The 19140-nt window shown below is 43.1% G+C and overlaps 1 protein-coding gene across 4 annotated transcripts in view; it reads left to right on the plus strand.

Moving 5' to 3' along the window:
- Positions 1–16364, plus strand: part of msrb3 (methionine sulfoxide reductase B3) — a 25173-nt gene extending 8809 nt beyond the window's left edge. For all 4 annotated transcript variants that reach the window (XM_036520310.1, XM_036520312.1, XM_036520311.1 and 1 more), the window contains 5 exons: positions 3612–3720; positions 6356–6433; positions 7823–7851; positions 15233–15330; positions 15445–16364. In XM_036520310.1, coding sequence (XP_036376203.1) covers positions 3612–3720; positions 6356–6433; positions 7823–7851; positions 15233–15330; positions 15445–15651 — 521 coding nt within the window. In that variant the 3' untranslated portion in view covers positions 15652–16364. The remainder of the gene's footprint in view (positions 1–3611; positions 3721–6355; positions 6434–7822; positions 7852–15232; positions 15331–15444) is intronic.
- The last annotated feature ends 2776 nt before the right edge of the window (positions 16365–19140 follow it).

The raw sequence follows: 19140 nt of genomic DNA on the forward strand, positions 1-19140 counted from the left end.
CCTTTCATGTATGAGATAGTTATTATTAATAATAATTCCTTGTAGATTGCATGTAGACTTAGCATGTTATTACCACTTTAATTTGTTGTCTTTATGTATGACTAATAATACACACACACACACACACACACACAAACACACACGCACACCTATACACACACTCAGGTTGGCCCAAAAGTCATAGCCCATAGGGATTTAATACAGCAAAAAAATCATAATTAATATTCAATTTGTTGGACATTAATTCTGGAACAAGTCTGCATTTATTTGGAAGCATTAAGCCTGAATGACTCCTATTGGTTTGAATAGAGTGGTCATTTTTCCCATGGCTGTATAACCAATTGCTGACTGTCTTTGACATTGTTCATTGGATGTTATGTGAAGCAAATGTATTTTGAAGGGTTGAAAAAGAAAATGAACATTTGAAAAACATAAAGACTAAAACAGTAAAACGTGTAGTTTTAGTTAATATGAAACATGCTGTACACATTCAAATGCCACTGACTCTGAGCTACAGGACATTGTGGGCAAACACTCTTGAAGGATTTCATCAATTCAGAAGCTACTTGCAGAGAAATTGCCTAATGAAATCTTGACAGAGTAATTTATATAATGCACACATTTCAAAAGTCTGTCAGCTCAACCCAAATGGCATATTGAATCAGGAAAACCAGGCCGAGAGAGAGAGGATAAAAAAGAGCTGAAAGTTTGACAAGTTTAAATAAGCAAAGTGGGGGGGCTATAAAGAACAAACCTGGCTTACAATTAGGAAACAATATTTATATTTGAGTTTGAAAAGCCAGGATGTTGGAAAAATTTGCTAATTTGGACGGTGACCTCAAAGTGCACCGAAAACCAAATCATTTGTAGGGTATGACACGGGGCACATTCCTGCAGAATTTCTGTGAATGCGGCTTTAGTCGTGCCGAGTCCAAAGACAAACAAAGAAATCTGGGATAGAGCTGTTTCCCCCTTCCCCTGAAATGAGCTGGGTGAACAATGGGACACAGCAATGCCCTCACGCAGTCTGCGGGGAGAACTGACCCCGGGAGTCCAGTAAACGAGAGCGCACCTTTACTTCACTGACCCCCCCCCCCAGCCCCCCTCTTCCGACCTCGTGTGTCAAAAGTAACTTTCCACCTACGGGACAGAGCGAGTCCATCAATGGGGTTCATTCACCGAAGGAGCCTTTAAAGTCCTCGCTATTTACTTCATTCACATGGTTTCAATTTTTTCTCTGGGAATTCTCAACATACTTAGTGTGGGGGGGAGCTGCGAGCTTCACTGGCCTATTCTATTTTTAAAACAACAAAAAGGCTACGTCGCAGCTATAGCCCAAAGTAATTTTTCAATGAAAGCATCAATTGAAATGATCATCAGAACAACAAGACAGTTAATTTTTATAGAACAACAATTAAGAACACCAAAAATTAAGCAAAGTATCAACAAGAGTACAGTAACGATAAACCGTAAAGAGAGAGGGAGGGAGAAAGAAAGAGAGAGAGAGAGAGAGAGAAGAAATGGCAAAGCACACAATGTTAGGAAATTGCAATCCAATAGCATGTAATTTAAAGCTGCAATTGCGTCTCCTGAACTAAATGACATGCAGATGGACATCTGCGCTGCTGGTCCGCTATGAGCACAACTGGTCTGTTAATGTTCGGACACATACATCAGGAACAAAAATAGTTTTTTGTCTGAAAGGTTTATTCCTAATTGTATTATAATTATCGCCACGGTCAATAAAAAGTCATTTCAAAACAGAGTCTGTCAACAGAAATTTGAAAGTGAACTTTTCTCCATGAGCAAGTTGGATTCTTGTATTTTAAAAAAAAGCCCTGGAAAAAAAGCTGGTTGCCAAGCCTATTCCAGCCGAGAGAACACACGCTACTGACATATATGCACACGTGTGAATTTTATTTCTAAGATAAATTATAATTCTTGACTGAAAATTTAAGTAAAGCTGGTCAGAAATTGCTGAAGAGTTCATGCTAGAGACATTTAAATGTAACAGACACTGAAATGTAGAAATGTGGTAGATGATACAGCAACTTGCTAGACAGGATGATTTGTTCACTTTAAATGTAATGTGGTACCACAGGACCCAAACAATTATACATTTTTATGAGCACATTGGCATAAATAGAACAAACTTGCTAATGGAGACAGTACCACCAGTACCCTCATGTGTCATTTCCAGCTCTGTCATGCTTTCAACTGAGTTATATCATTTGTTGACAGTGAAATAAATCCTTAGCTGACACTTAGGAGACATTATTTACAAGTTTGCGTTTTACATTATAACCATAAACGGCTTACAATTGTCTCTCCTCTTTTGAGGTATTATGTCTGATGAGTGATCTTAAAACTTAAAGTCTATTTGCCTTTAAAAGTGAGAATACTGAATCAGAATTATACTTTATTTTGGCATATCTTCACATTTTAATTTACAACCTAGAAGACTGTACGGTTCTTCTGAGATGTTTTAAAATAGCTCGGATTAAAGTTTTGCAAATCTTTCAAGCCATGAAAACAAATATATAGTTATATTTGGCGGAAATTGGGTGTCTTTATAGTTCATTGGTGAATGGTCTATTCCTGCAGTTTACAGGATCAGATTTACAGTCTTCTTTAGTGATGCCCTTTAAATAAGTGCTAGTGCAGCACAACACCAGTACAAATTTACTAACAGCCGCAAGGAGAATGTCAAGAGTTCTTTCAATCCATTCCAACTGTGATCTGAGATTATTATTTTAACAATAAATATTACAATAAATGATTATTGTAACAACCATTTCCTCTACACTCATTTCATTCCAGCGAATGCAATGTGTGAGTGCATTTGTGGTTATTAATTCTGTGCTGTTCCATAACATGGAATACCAAGCAATGCCTCGCTGTGGTCTTAGCCATGATAAAAATCTGACTGAGCAACCATTGAGAGGGTGCATTATAACTGAAATTGCCCTAACCCCCCAACAGTAGAGCATTGAACTGCCAAGCAAAGTGCGGCCCATGTTTGTATCAATGTTCTGTTCTCTCCTCAACAGAAACCCAGGATGTTCCATTATTCTTTATGGTCGATAACGTGATTTTAAACTCATGAAACAATCTGCTGCCTTATGAATAGCTTTGGCTGTAGCACATCTTTACCCTCCTAGCTGAAGCATCTAGTTGCTTGTAGTAGCGATCGATGCGATGGATTGTCCAATTCCAGGCAAGAACAAATCTCACTGGATTCATTTGCAGTAACAACAAGAGCCCTTTTCTTCAAACCATCAAACCCATTGATTCGGCTCATTCATGTTTTAAAGGGCCAGACTGATGGCCTGGCACCTGCAGCCTTGTATCTGAGACTTTAAATTTGTAGAAATTCTTGTCATTCTATTGATATGACTGTGCCCTGGTGTTGCTGGTTGAATCTTGCCTGGAAGCTCAGTGAGAGGAGACCCTCAGAGCATCGTGTGCTTGGAAAGGGGTGGGAGAACCTGCCTGGGATGGTACGGGGGCGTAGTTATACCCAGGCCACAGCGAAGACTCTGGACTCTAACTGTAACTGCAATCGCCCCCCCCCCCCCCCCCACCTCTGTGCCCCGCCCTTTGTCTTACAGGGACCTGTCGGAGTAAGAAAAACTGGCCAGTAAAGTTCACCCAAGAGGAGCTGAGGAAGCGCCTCACGCCCATCCAGTACCATGTCACCCAGGAGAAGGGCACCGAGAGGTGGGGCACTAGGGTGGGATGGGGGGGTCATCCTGGCCTGGCCTCGTATATTTCTCCAAATCAATGTCAAATCACTGCCAGGAGCACAAGATTACAATATAATTATTCTAAATGCCTCTCTGTCAAGGTTTGTTCCTTGAAATAATAACTGTTAGTGTGATTGAAAATAATATCCTGCTAGTATTACCTGCTGTGTTAATATTCTTCATTTTGCACACAAGTAGGCGTGTAACCAGGATTAATCTGAGCTTCATTTGGATCAGTCAAGGCAATTAGCTTAATGGCTGTGCTGAAAAAGTCTGCTGTGAGTGGGCAGCTCTAAAATGAAGACACAGATACAGAAATGCTAGACTGGTCATTTCATTGAATGCGACAAATGTTACAAATCTGTGAGACCACACTGAACAGGGACAGTCCTTTAAATCTATGTCAAAATGCCTTTTCTGTTATTTAGTAAGGTTCTTGGTGCACATTATTTCAGGTGTCCATATGGGACAGGAGTGTAAAACATATCGCACCTAGAGCATCTTTTCTGGTGTAGTATTTTTAAATCTGTGACCAGAGTTTGTAAAGAAAGTACTTAAAATCTGAAAAGTGTTCATACACTCATATAGTTGTGACTAGATTACTACATGTGTAGTATTTCCCATAACCTTAACGTTCTGCTTCAGGGCAGGGTTAAGGGAAGAGGCACTGTAAGTGGAACACTTCAGCAAAAATATAAAATTGAGTTATGTTGTTCCTTGCCTTGCAGTGTGGTAGGCGAGCATTCAGCAGAGCAAGTAGCTGGCTTTGCAGGAGAGAAATCTCCATTTCCCTCCACAGTTGATTTCACCTGCTGACATCAGATGATGACATGTGATGTCATTCCCCCTCTCTAATGCATGTGAGATAAACAGCCACTTGATTTCTAACATCCTGCATTATGTCAGGCTTTTTCTGGAATCCTCATGAGCTCTCAAAGTAGGTACAGGTGGCTGTCCTGAAACATTTCAGGCATTTTTAAAAATATTTACTGCCCTCTGTCCCCCAGAATATAGTGTAGAACTGGTCACACCACTTCTACCTGTTAACGTAAGGCTAGTCCGCAGTTAAAATGGATTTAGATTCAAATTGCACAAAAAGGTACACTGAGTGTACATAGAGCAGATCACATGTACAACATAGTGTAGCATAAGGAGAGAGTATCTATGTTTTAGAAGTGATTAAATAGATTAACAAAAATGCAGAAAAACGACAACAGAATTTTGCAAGTGTAACTGTGAAGGAGATGTGGAGCGGTGCATTCTGGTATCTGTATGGAGGTTAGATGTCTGGACATAGGTTACAAATCCATTACAGGCTTTAAAAATAGTTTGTGTAGTTAGTTAACAAACTTGTGTAAGCAGTTATTAAGCTCTTCAATCTGAATGCCTACAGCATTAAGGGTAAGGAGCACATTGTGAAATGATAAATTCACTGTGAAATTCTCCTGTAAGTTTTAGCCAGGGGAATGAATTTGTATAAATTATCATCATGAAGTAAATCACTTTGAGGTCACTGATATTAGGCAGCCTCGTGCCAGAGAGTGAAACGGTAGCTGCTAAAAACGAGAGGGAACCATAGTTATGTGATTTCTCCCCTCCTCTTTGGCAGTCCACATGTGGAGAATGTATTTATTGGCTCATCTGCAGGAGGAATGTCAGAAATGCCCAATAACTGCCCCTGCACGGTGGTGCAGTCTGGAAACTAGCCCTTGGAGCTGAATAAAGACGGCTCTGCTGCTAGGACTCCTAGCCAGCTAGCTTAGCCCCTACGTTCCAGCTTAACCCAGCATGCCAAAGGAAACCATTTCAGTGTTGAATTTATGCTGTGGATTTATGAAGTACTGATGTAACTGCTGATGATGTCTTGATGATGGTCCTATTTTATTTGTTTCTGCAGTTCCATTCATTCACTCCTCTTACACACACATGTACCTATTCATTCTGAACCCCAGTCGAACTGACTCTTGGACTGGCAACGTGTGACAAAATGGTCCTGAAATAAGTACAGAGTTGGCTTAGGTCCCTGTGTCTGAACTTCCAGCCACAGCCAGGTTATTGTGCCCCGGCGATGAAGGCTAAAAAAGGGGCGTTATACTCCCTTGGCCGTCCCTCCTTGGCTGTATCCTTTTGTGGGTTCCATTTCAAAAGTGGTTTCCTCTCACGCGGCCAGATGGAGGGGTTCACTGTTTCCTAGAAACCCTGTCAATCTTTAGGTCACAAGGTCAAGGTCAGAAAAACTCCTGACAGATCTTTTAAAAAGAACTCTAGTTTAAAACACAGCCCCTTGTTCTCACACATTCTAGTAGCTCTTTACGGTAATACTCTTCTCTGGTGCTGCCTAGTGACAGGAGTGTGAGGCTTTGTTAACTCCATAATGGGTGGAGCTATATGTGCTGTCAGAAGCCAAATGCCTTTGTTCTCCACAGCACTGTGTGATCATTGGTTGAAATCAGTCACTGGAGGAGTCGTGAGTGGTGAGCAACGTGTGAAAGCTCCACCCATTTCGGGGTTCATGAAGCCTCGTTCTCCCATCGCTAATGCAGCCTGCTGGGGAACAGTAGATATGGCTGCTGCTGCTAACCTCCCCCTGTTGACCCCTCTCTCCACAGCGCCTTCAGAGGAGAGTTCACCGGCAATAAAAGAGAGGGGACGTACACGTGTGTCGTCTGCGGCGCCCCCCTGTTCACGTAAGTCGCCTCCTGCCAGCATTAACGAAGAATCGTGCTGGCTTCAGGATTCGTACTCAGCAGGACAGGAGAGAATGTCCCTGTCTGACATGGACGAAGGTTTGTTTTGATGCACGAACAAGTTCAACTCCGCTGCTGGAATGAATTGTGATGAATCAAGAGGTTAAATGTAGCAGCTGGTGCAGAAGCATAATGTTTCCTGTGGAATCAAAAGGAGGCCTCTTCTGCAACTGCAGCGTTAGTTATTTTATCAGAAAATCACAAGGCAGTGCCACAAGCACACAAGGTCCGTTAGAGGCAAAGATGCAAGTGTGAACACTGTAGAGGGTTCGACAGCCTGGGCTCTTGCAGACTCAGTTTTGTCGTGGGTGGGTTTGGCAGGGCTTTTTCCATCTCCTCCCATTCCACACATAATCCCTCACTGTGCAGCCATGAGTTAATGGGTTGAGACAGAAGCACACAGAATAGGTGCGGAGGGTCTTGGTGCTAGAGGATGTTGTCTGAAAGGGGAATCAGATGGTATATGAGCAAACCTCTAACCTTCGTCCTCATTCTGTGCTGCTGGGTATGACAGCGGAGGTCCTCCGCCTCCTCCTCCTGTTCATTCTGTGCCATTGGGTATGAGGGCGGAGGTCTGCCTCCTCCTCTTCATTCTGTGCTACTGAGTATGAGAGTGGAGCTCCTCCTCCTCATTCTGCGCTGCCAGGTATCAGAGCGGAGCTCCTTCTCCCTCATACTCCTGTCCCTGGAGCAGGCTCTCTAATTGGTTCAAGAAGGGTCCGCCTGGCAGCGGCCTGCCTGATAGAAACCCAGGAAAGGTTAATTCTACCTGACAGGACGTCAGACGTATCTCGGGAGCGATTACCCAGGCTGCAGTTTTCCCACAGCTCGATGGAGAGCTTCAAAGGGCCCCGAATTTACAGCCAGCATTAACCTATACCTCAGACATGATGTTCCCACAAGAGACGGATATTCGCGACCCCCCCCCCCCCCCCCCCCCGAAACCTCCCCTTTACCCAAAGTACACAAATTGCCTAGTTATTGTGCGTTAGATATTTGCCTCGTTTTTTCAATAAGCACAGAGGAAAATGGAACACCCTGGGCAAAGCTGGTTTGATGTTTAAGCGTGACAGTGATTTGTGCTTAAAGTACAAAAAGTACATGTTTTTTGTGGTCCTTGTTTGAACAGGTTTTTAAGGTACTGTGGAAGCATTTATCCTCCACTCTTCTAAGAGCTTCATGTGAAAAATAATTTTGTGGTGTTCTGAGTTTTTTTTATGCAACAGATGGCATATTTGCTGTGCAAGTACATATACATATATAGTGTTTGAGTTTGTACTGAAGTGTTTCTGTGTGTAATTTTCTCTTGTTTTTTCTTTCCTGTTATAGATCTGATACAAAATTTGACTCAGGATCAGGTATGTATTCCCCTCACGTTTGGGGACCACTGCTCTACTCTTTTACACAGCCTACTAAGTGATCTTAGTGGTAGTCAATCAACTGCTTTAATCTTTAATGTGAGGTGCTCAGTGAACTTATCCTTGCATCAACCTCACCCCCCCCCCCCCCCCCCCCACCCCCAACTAGCACAGATCCCCTCCAGAGCGAATAAAGTGGCATGCACTTATTCCCCCATGTCCTGGCCCCAGCCAACCTCTGTGTGTGTGTGTGTGTGTGTGTGTGTGTGTGTGTGTGTGTGTGACAGAGAGAGTGAAGAAAGTGAATGTAGATGTGTATGTGCTTTCATTGTATGTGAGTGAACTTAAATGTGAGTAAAAGAGTTTTTTTGTGTATGTGTGTGTATATGAATGTGCATGAATTGGGGTGTGTGTGTGTGTGTGTGTGTGTGTGTGTGTGTGTGCGTTCGTGCGCGCATGCATAAGTGACAGTGAATGTAGATGTGTAATGTAATGTAATGTGGGTATGGTTTGTGTGTATGTAAGTGAACTTCAATATGTGAGCGAGATATATTTATTTGTGTGTGTGTGTATTTGTTTATGTATCTGCCCTTGATTTGTATAAATGTATGTGTGTGTGTGTGTTGGGGGGGGGGGGAGTGTCTGTTAGTTGGCTTAGATGCAGCATCTGTTGCTAAATTGCGTGGAAGTGGTGTAAAAGTCCATTCCAGTTGTTTCTCTAGAGTCAGAACAAGAAGATTTGGTCACTAAGTCAGGGAGCCCAGTGGGCTAATCGTTTCTCAGCCATTCAAAATCTGCAGCAGACGTGCCCCCTTACATGTTGATTAGCCTGGAGAGACCCCTTAGCGTGGTCAGTAAAGTGCAGGACAAACATTGCACCTCCACAATGGGTGGCTGGGATAACTCACCTGCAGCTCAGCTTCAACAAGGCTATTAATGCAGGCTTCCTGGTAATTAGTAACAGTGTGAGAAGACAAGCAGAGTATGATTAAAATCTTTAGGTGCTCTGTAGTTTATTTGTTCATTAAAATAATTCCAGCCTCACAAGGCTGTGCTGTTAATTGTTACAGTTGTTTTTTGAAATTATTCTTACTAGTTGGAGCGTGGTTGTGTGATGTAGATCATTTGTATAAAAGCAGGAAATAACTTTTTCATAAATCAAAACTGGAAAAATGAACAGTCCAACAGTCATGTTAACCAAGTAAACAGTGGAACACTGAGCTTCTAATACTAATAGGAGCTTTGCTCTAATTGATGTCAGAGTAGAAACAACAAGGCATATGACAAATTAAAGTGATGTAAAAAAGGATTTAAGAGAAATTGAACTAACTCAAACAGTACCAACACCTAATGATACACTTAAAAAATGAACCAGTTTTATTGCCTTATCAGCCAAAGCAGCTTAAAAGTTTCATAAACTAAAAACTGTCTGTTTTGCTTAAGGTGATCCATGGTATCCAAGGCCACCCGTACGCATAACCTAAAGATGAGAGCATTCCTTCTCCTTGGCTTTTATCTGTGCTCACTCCTGAAACACTGGAGAAAATCTAGCATGACCTTAAAGGCCTCTTTATGGCTGATTGCAAGGACGAGTGTGTATTCGACAGACTTTCTAATGGGCTATAGGAAAGGAGCGGGGAAAAAAAGTTATTAATCGTTGTGCATTACACCACTGCCTTCAGAGCCCTCCTGTTAAATAACGGACAACCTAAGGAGGATTAACATATTTCCAGGAAGTGGCTTTAATGAACACTATCTGGGATTTGGTGATTAATTTATTGGCTGTAAACACAAGGGCTCTGTCATTTATAATCCTGTGGAATTCGTATACTTCTAATTGCTGCCTTTTTTGACATGCGGCATGGCTATGATTTCATCTTTCGTACGCAATTAAAAAGTTTCACTCTTATGAAATGAAAGGGACGTCACTGGTTTGTCTAACGGACAGTTTTACCATTATTTTGCGATGCAGGGGATCTGTCGGCTGCTTTATAAGAGTGATATCCAGCTTCATCCTTGGCTGGACAATTAGTAAAGGCACTGTCATATTTAAGAAGAGAACAAAGAAAAGAATAACAATTGAATCAGCAGCTTTAGATGAATGTAAAAGCTTAGCTTCAACTCAACTAACTGAAGCGTGAGCTTTTTTTTCCCATTTCTAAAATCCACAACTGAAAAGTAAAGTAAAGTACATCATGGATAGATTGAATCTAGGCCTACATTCTCAGCCTTGCTCCGCTTGGAGGACTAGTCTAAAAAGGACTGAACTAATATTCTAACTGCAGTACACTTTGTGCTTAAGGAACTAATTTAATCGAGCCACTTTACGTTTTGTTTTCTGTTTCTTATGCAGCACTGTAAGCTCAGTGGGAGTGGAAACGAGTGAACATGATAGAAGTGTGTTAGAGCATACTCCTGGCATTTTGGCACAAGGCAGACCTATTTACCTATGTTGTTTTCCAGTTGCTACCCTGCATGCTTTGTATGCTCCTCACGAGTCCTACAGCAAACAGTTTGCGCTTATCATCTGTCTCACACACACGCGCACGCACGCACGCACGCAATTGTCTGCGTTTATATCTTGTTTTTTCTTTATGCTTTATTGTTCTCCATATGTACCAGTGTTTGAAAGTTGCCAGGGTGTCTGGGTTTATGTACAACCTTGTTGCAGGATCCACAGTTATGCACGCTGACGTGAGGGTATTCATGCTGTCACACAGGAGGGGAACAGTGATGTGAGACTGTGTTCGGGCCGATAAGGCCACTCAGCGGTAAACACCGCAGCACTCACCTCTCGTTCTCATTGGCCTTGGCCCCCCTGTAAAGGCGCGAGACTGTAAATGTTACATGCTACACAGGTGCAGGACGGACCTGCTGTGGTCAGGGTGGTGGGGAACTGGCAGCGGAGAGCAACACGGCCGCCCGCTTTGAAGTCCCGCCGGGCGGCCAAGAGGCCCGTGATGGAGCCATCCGCCCTCAGCCTACCGCCAGCGGGGGCGACCGCGGGAAGTGTAATCTGGGAGTGTGAGGGATGGCGTGGCGGATTACAGGAGCCCGCTCCCTCTGCAGGCGGTGAGCTCAGGGGAGGCTCAGAGAGGCTCAGACAGGCCTGGCGGATGACACATCCTCCTGTCTGTCCTGTGTAAACATTTACCGTTTTAAGTGGAGTTTGTAATCTAACCAAAATAAATACGCGGATCTCAACCTGACACAGACTCAGTCCAGAGAGGTGGGGGGAAGAGGTGGGCTCTTTTAAAATAAAGTTTATTTACCATCAGATATGACTATATACATTAATCCTGCTGAGTGGCTTTGTGGAGAAGGAAGTTTACACGTTGTTTAGATTTCGCCTGTGGTTTAAGCCTTTACCTGTCTCTCTCGCTGTAGCCAAGAGTAATTATTCTGTTCACTTTATGAGATGACCGCATGGCTTAGCGCTGACAGTGTCATTGGGTTCATATTAATGTGAATTAACATGTGTGTTAGCATACGTTTCCTTGCTAACTTTAAGCTGTCACAGCACACACCCAGATAATACATTGCAATGCTGTTTTAACATCTTAGCAACATTACAAAGCTGGAAGTTGGATGCCGGCATCACCAAAAGTGTTGGACATGAGCCAGACTCAGGAAAGAAAGGAGCAGGCCTTGTACTTCTGTATCTTGCGATGAAACCTGTATGGAATTCCTATTGTTTTCCTTGTTACCTCTAAAGATTTATAGATATGAAAAAAACTCGTTCCTGGTTAATGATACTTTTCTGGTTTTTCTGGTTAGTTTTCAATGTTTTTAATGCAGCAGTAAATGTACTTTTGTAAAAAAAAAAATTAACAGGAGAAGAAAGTCCTTTGTTTGATGATAACCAGAGCGCCTGCCTTATACAAAGCATGTTAAACCTCTTCCATAGATATTGACTATTGTGTTCTATTTATGCAGTGATGCTAAGCAGAAGCTTAAAATGAATATATGTTCATAGTGTCAGCATACATGTGCGCACGCACAAACATACATACACACATGCACATGCAGTCACACGGACACACACACGCATGCACTCACAATTTGGATCAAAGCCTGTCTCTCCAGATGTTTCAAGGTAAATAGTCAAGGAATAAAAAGAAAATACCACCAGTCTAAAAATAAAATGGTAATGCAATACAGTTCTCAACAATTGCCAAGTGTACTTTTGCAGCAAGCACTGAAGCTGGGCTTCAGATTTGCTCAATTTCCTGTTTTGTTTAAGGGCTGCTACCCTGCCTATACGTCCACAGCCACTTGCCTGGTGATAATACTTCATTAGATTAGTTTAGTAAGGATCCACGGGGATTTTTCTCCCTCTGACTCATAGGATTCTTTTATTCCCCACAGAATTTCCTGTCTGAGTGGAATTTTACATGGCTTTGTAGTTGCGGCCAGCCGTCCCTCCCCAACAAGGAGCAGTGGGGGAGGCAGGGGGATAGGGGGGCTACAAACAGCACTGTATTTCAGGGGTCCAGTTGTAGTACCATGGGGAGCCTGGTCCCACATCCACCTCTATTTTTTGTGTGTAAGAATGGACACCCCCCCACCCCCCCCCCCACCCCCCAAACTCGGTCCTAAAGTTTTCATTCAAGCTCCCATTTACGACAGTGTAAACCTCCTTTCCTTCCCGATACACGCACAGCCAACACCACCCCACCCTGATCTTCATACCGAGACAGATCCTTTTATCAAGGTGTTGGAGTGGTGTGGATGATGAAAGGCATGCAAAGCTGCACAACCCTGCCACCCCTTACCTTTCGCATGACGTTTGGGCTGAACTACTGTTCGTGTCCCGCACGTAGTCTGCCCATCAGGTTTTCATCTCTGAGCTGGAGGAGAGGAAAAGGATATAGAGTTACCAGTATATGGGACCATTTAGCAATTAATGAGAAAATGCCATTGGATATCATGTTGGGGTGAAACACAGGATAAACCCGCTGAGGTAAAAACCCCGTGGTAGTGACTTTGCCCCCCCCCCTTAATTATTTTATAAATAACTCTAGTTCTGTGTGTGTTTTGAATGAGCGTAACTAAGCAGTGGGGGAAAGGGGGGTTGGGTGGTCCAGGGGGGTCTAAAAAATTCTCTTTTCCTATAGGGTTGGATAGTGTATCTCTGACAGGGTTTTCACCATGTGTTTGGAGTTTGTGAAAGGGCTGTATGTCTATGTGAGAGAGTATGAGAGAAAGGCAGACTCTGTGTGTGTGGGTGCGTGCGTGTGTGATTGAGGGTGTGTGTTTATCTGAGAGAGAGAGAGAGTGAGTGTGTGAGTGTGAGTGTGTGTGTGTGTGTGTGTAATAGAGACAGTGTATGTGTTTTCAGGACACAGAAAGAAAGAGAGAGAGTGTATGAGTGCATGTGTGAGATAGAGGGTGTGTGTTTGTGGGAGAGAGAGAGAGAGAGAGTGTGTGTGTGTGTGTGTGTGTGTGTGTGTGTGTGTGTGTGTGAGAGTGTGTGTGTTTGCAGGACAGAGAGAGAGTGAGCCTGTGTGTTTTCAGTCACCTAGTAGCCTGGGCCTGTGTGTGGTTTCTGAGGAATGATATACTGAATGTTTTGATTGTTGCAGGACACTTGTGCACACAGAAACAGATTCATGACCATTCATTTCATCACAACCAAAGCCAGTCCAAAAAAGCAAGGATTTTCCATATATTCTTTTCTCTTCATTTGTATCATGTTTTACAGTGTGACTCAGAAGCTTTTTTTCACTGTGCTTTTGTAAAGCCAGATTTACTGGGATCACAATCCATCGGTTTGAAAAGTGTTAAGCGGTGTGGCCTTGTCGGCCACCAAGAGCCAGGTGTGCAGTAACCTGGGATAACATCAGAGTTAGGGTTAGCACCTGGCCCACACATAACAATAGCACTCTCCCTGTGACAAGCTCAGAACAGCCTTTTCCTGAGACAAAACTGTGAATGAGACCACCCAAGGCTTCTCCCACTCGGCTTTATCCAGACAAAGATCTATCAGATTCACTTTTCATGAAACGTTAACAAAGGGATGATCTGGGATACAAGTCTGACATGTTCTTAATTTGATCTGCTCTGCCATTTTGAAAAGTCAACCCCGTTGTTTTCTTTCAGTTTTTTCTTCTAGAAAAAAATTCAACCATTCTATTTGTTCAGAACATTTTTTGATTTCTGTTTTGAACTACCAAAAATACTGTGAAACAATGGGTGTCTCATTATAAAGGCACTCTTTGTCTGCGAAAATACATTACAAGAAGCCTTGGGCTCCAGCCATTAAAGGAAATCAAAGTTTCTCCCACTGCATTTTTGCAAAGTGACACGATGCCTTTTGTGATGGCGATGTCTGTAGAATGGAGTGCTTTTCTCCTTTTGCATTGTGGGAAACCAGGAAGATAATCTCTCTCTCCTTAATTCTTACCATGAATACCACCCGATCATTTTTACAGAAAATGACGTCAAAAAATATATTGTTCTGAATTTATGTATTTTTGTAAAAATGTTATGTATTTAACCTGAGAAAAGTCCATAATTAAACAATAATGCTTGCACTGCCATATTAAAAAACATTCATCTAAAAATAGCCCCAATTTCCACATTTGTAGTACATTAAAATGTGTTCTATGTTTAATAAAGCCAGTATATTTCGCACTGGCTAATTATGAGGGCAGTGGGAGGGGTTCCTCCAGAAATGAAAGTGAAGTTTGGGGGGGGGGGGAAGGGGGGGTTGGGGGGTTGAAACTGAGAGTCTCTTTGGAATGAACTAGAAAAATAAACTCTTCGCACTGGCTGGGACGTCTAAAAGAAAGAGGAACTTGTCCCGGGACCAGAGCTGGGAGAGAGCGAGGATGCCGCCAAGGAGTGATGGAGGGAATCCTGCCTCTGAGTGTTTCCAATCAACCCCCCCCACAGGCACACACACACACTTACACACACACACACACACACACACACACACCAATGGAACACTATGCCAGTGGTCACGGGTAGGGAAGCTTGCAGTGCGGCCGATGACATCAGGGCCGTGTGAGATATACCATGCACACTCCATAACAAGCCTCATTCCACTACATACACACACACACACACACACACACACACTCCTTCCTTTTCCTTTCCTCAGCTGGAGATTAACCCCGCTTGTTACATTGTCGTAATGTTTGTAATGAAGTAATGGAATTATGTTTCACTACAACAACTGTGGGAGTTTTCAGCACAGGTCAAAGGGGTTCTGTTTTTTTTTTTCTTCTGTAAATTTGAAAAACCAAGAATTCATTCCCATTCAGTTTCATGCTAAACTCCTCTTGAAGAACTGCCTCCTGGCTTGTGGGGAAGGAGGTCATCCAAACAGTTTACTGTGAGCAGTTTTCAGAGAAAGCGTTTCTTCATGTTGCAGGATGGCCCTCGTTCTACGACCTGATCAGGGAGGACTCCATCGTTCTGACGGATGACTACTCCTTTGGAATGCACCGGATTGAGACGACCTGCAGCCAGGTACGCTCCGGGCGCCGACCGTGTTTCTTGAAAGATCTGAATCTCAGACCTTGTGCGTTGCTTAGCCTCTGAGTAAGCTTCCAGGTGACCCATGTGTAAACCCATGCGTTTCAGTGCGGAGCTCACCTGGGACACCTCTTCGACGACGGCCCTCGCCCGACGGGGAAACGCTACTGTATCAACTCGGCCTCCTTGGCCTTCCTGCCCAAAGAGCCAGCTGCCCCCGACTCAGCGAAGGGAGCGGAGGGAGGGGAGCCAGCAGGGGGCGCCCCAGGTGGGGTTAGAGCAGAAGCCACACCCCCCAGCAAGACTGAACTTTGAGCATTTGTAACCGAATGGTAGTACTCCACCCAGGCCTGGCCACGCCCCTGCCCCTGCCCCTCTGTCACCCAGGGAAACGGAGCTGGGCATCCTCTCGCTCTACATGCCTCCAACCCAAATTACCCCTGGGGCGTAAATACTCCTGGCCGTAAATGCCCCTCGCCGTAAAAATACCCCAGGCTGATTCCCTGAACCCAGACACCACAGTTGAAATTCCTCCGCTGGAATGCCGCTCAGAGACAAGGCAAATACCGCAGCTCGAGTCAACCCCGACATGACTGTCCGAGACCAGATACTCCCTCGCCTCCCAAAACACCCCTGCCCATCTCAAGACTCAGAGATCTAGAGAGGGATGGTTACAGATGCAGTAGTCTTGTGTGAAGCACTAATGCTTCAAAACAAGACAGGTTTGGATAATATATGCAAATGTACTGTTATTCCATTTTTTGCAGAAATATACTACACAGCTGTTGAAAAAAAGAAATATATATATTCTTTGTTGGAACAATGTGTTATTTTTGAAGTGATATTTGATACTGAGAGTTTGATGGTTTGGGGAAAACGCTATGCAAGTGCTTTTGAGAGCTGTAAAATAAGCACCAAGCCGAGAACAAAGCGTTCTTTCAAATAAAATGGAACAGATGACAAATGTTTAGTCTGAACACAAATGGATCCTGGCTTTTAAGGGTGCTTTTTTGCCTCTCGTGTCTTGGTGCCTCTTGCTTTGAATTTACAGCATTATGTGTTTTGATTCACTGACAGTGTTGGAATAGAGTATTATGATTAAATAAAGCTATATAGATTTAAGTCTGTTGATATATTTGAATTCCTTTTTTGACTCTCCTTTTAGGAAATTGTTTGGAGGATTGGAAGAATATAGGGACTTGCAATTGTATCTTTCAATCTGACAGCAATTTAATTTTATGTTGGTAAGAGATGTGTATCTAAAATAGTTTTACAGACATTTCTCCTAATTTCATCTTTTTATTTACCAATTTGAGCATTATACTATTTCTCTGCCAGTGACCTTTTTTAATCGACAGCCAACATTTGAATGACTAATGGTGGCACAAGTAGTTACAACAGCACTATTTTCAGTAAGAAATTATTGCAGCTGTTTGTTTACCATTGTCTATATCATGTGCAATAAATATTTCATTCACAGTATCCTTGAAAAGATACAAAAAAAATCCAACTTTCTCACAACCTGTGCACTGGTACCCCTCAAGGCCCATGCATGCCACCTAAAACCAGCTGATATTGGATGAAATCTCAAAGCTGATCTGATCGTCTTAAACTAGAGATTCACATTGAATTTGGTACTTTAACTCATTGCTATCATGGAAAGAGAAGAGAGACGCCTTCAGCCTCACTATCAGCTTACGCATTATGCTCCCACAGCATCGAAGGGACGCCGTGCGTTGGCTGGGTTTGTGTGTCATCTGTTGTCAGAGGCCTGTGCTAACGTTCTCTCTGATTCCACGGCGACCGGGCACAGCCCCTTCTGTTGTGGCTGTCTGGAGCTCTTGCTCCAGTGAGATAACGGGCAGGGCGTGTAAACACATTACTTGCAGTTCTCTCCTCGTAAAAAAAAAAAAAAAAAAAAGTTTTTCCAGAACTGGTCTGTCGTAAAGTTGAGAGCGGTAGTTACAATGCAGGTCACGGTCAGGTCAGCAGATCCACGCAGGGCGAGTTTGATGGGCTTGTGAATGGCACATGGGACAAGAAGTGCAGGAACAGGAAGCACTTTCCACAATCCATTGGGAGCCCCTGCCACGGACCCCACTGCGCTAGAAGGGAAAGCCGTACATAAAGCCATAGCCAGAGAATTTATCACTGCACTGGTGGAAAGCTCTGAGTGACTTAGTGTAAAACTATCCCAGCCAAAATGGCGGCTTGAATGGAAGTGCATATGGGGAATAGCTGTTTAGTGCTATAGCATCACAGCAGTTTTTACAACAAATACATAATTATGTTTCAATGTGACCACCCCAAGAAAAATGAACAAATTGATTGATCCTGCTTTTAATTTGTACCGTGTAAGCCATCCTGTGTCCTTGGGTTAAGCACCTATGAGTCCTTGGACATGTGAATAGGGCATGTCTTGTTGGCAATTAATTGTCTCTGCATGCACCTGTGAGAACTGTCGACAGCAATGTTTTTCTTCACTGATTTCACCACTTCCAGAAGTTTTCCTGCTGTCTGTAGTGTGAAGTCTGGTTTACAGAAATGGAACACCTCAAGCACCAGTCCCCCTTATACCCCACACCACCACCATCATCAATACCCCACTGCAGGCATACCCTGGGAGAGCACCTCTCTGTCATTCTCTCCATCTGAGGACACTGGAGTGTGTAAATACACCTATCACTTACCTAAGCGTGTGTATCTGTGTGTGTGTGTGTGTGTGTGTGTGTGTGTGTGTGTGTGGGTAATCGTGTCTGTGAGTGCATGTATGTGTGTGTGTGTGTGTGTGTGTCAGGGTTCCTGTTTTCCCAGGGAGAACGACAACAGGGTCTTCATGTTCTAGCTCGGGAGGAATTCACTATCTGGTAACCTAGTCCATGCAATGAAAACATTTGGCTAAAGGGGGCTTGTGTTTGGTCTCCAGGGAAACGGCCTTGGAATGCTGCATCATTTGCGACTTAATTTGGATTGATAAATCGTCCTCGCACAACCTGAGAAGCAAAACAAAAAAGCTGTATTTTTTTGCAGGTGGAAATAGTCCAGTTGTTCTGCATAATTGACCTGCTATTTCTTGAGTTTTTTGGTCATTTCTTTGATTCACTGCATTGCAAATGATTGTTCACCAGCAACAACATCCATTTAGCCATTTACAGAGATGGGACATTATATACAAAATGGTGGCATGTGGTGGAGTGCAATTTTTTTCTAATACAGGGTGCATTTGACCATTTCCCAATTCACTATTTATAGTCAAGGCCTATCCATGCAGAATGATTTAGCATCCATGTCCTTTCTATTGGATTAGCCATGCTTAATTTATTCAAGCAGAAAGAATAATATTATTGTTAAGTATCAGGCTACTGCACACATTGTACTTTTATTTTTGTTCTTACGGTATCTGGGTTAAAATTGTGGTTCCTTGCCCTTTCCCATGTAGCATGTAGTGTGTTGAAAGGTGTTTTTTGGAATAATATCCGACCAAAATGATTGGGTGAGGAATGCATCGTTTTAGAAAGTGGCTGTATTTAATTGTACAATTGCTCACCAGCTGGATGGACTCTACATTTAGCATATTCAGAATATGCTATATATAACGATACACAGTGATGCTGGGCGTTTTCCTGTTCTTTAGTTTCCCCTTGAGTTCGCTTCACTGAGACCACCAAAGTTTCTGTATTGTGAATTAAAAAATCAGCATTTGATTGGCTGCTGTTTAAATGTGCCTGCCAAATGTGCACAGCGCTTGGGGGTAGGATAAACGTCGATTAGGTTTGGGAGATAATTGAGAATGATTGAGTTCTT

This window comes from Megalops cyprinoides, chromosome 25, assembly GCF_013368585.1.
Source record: "Megalops cyprinoides isolate fMegCyp1 chromosome 25, fMegCyp1.pri, whole genome shotgun sequence".
Lineage (NCBI taxonomy): Eukaryota > Metazoa > Chordata > Actinopteri > Elopiformes > Megalopidae > Megalops > Megalops cyprinoides.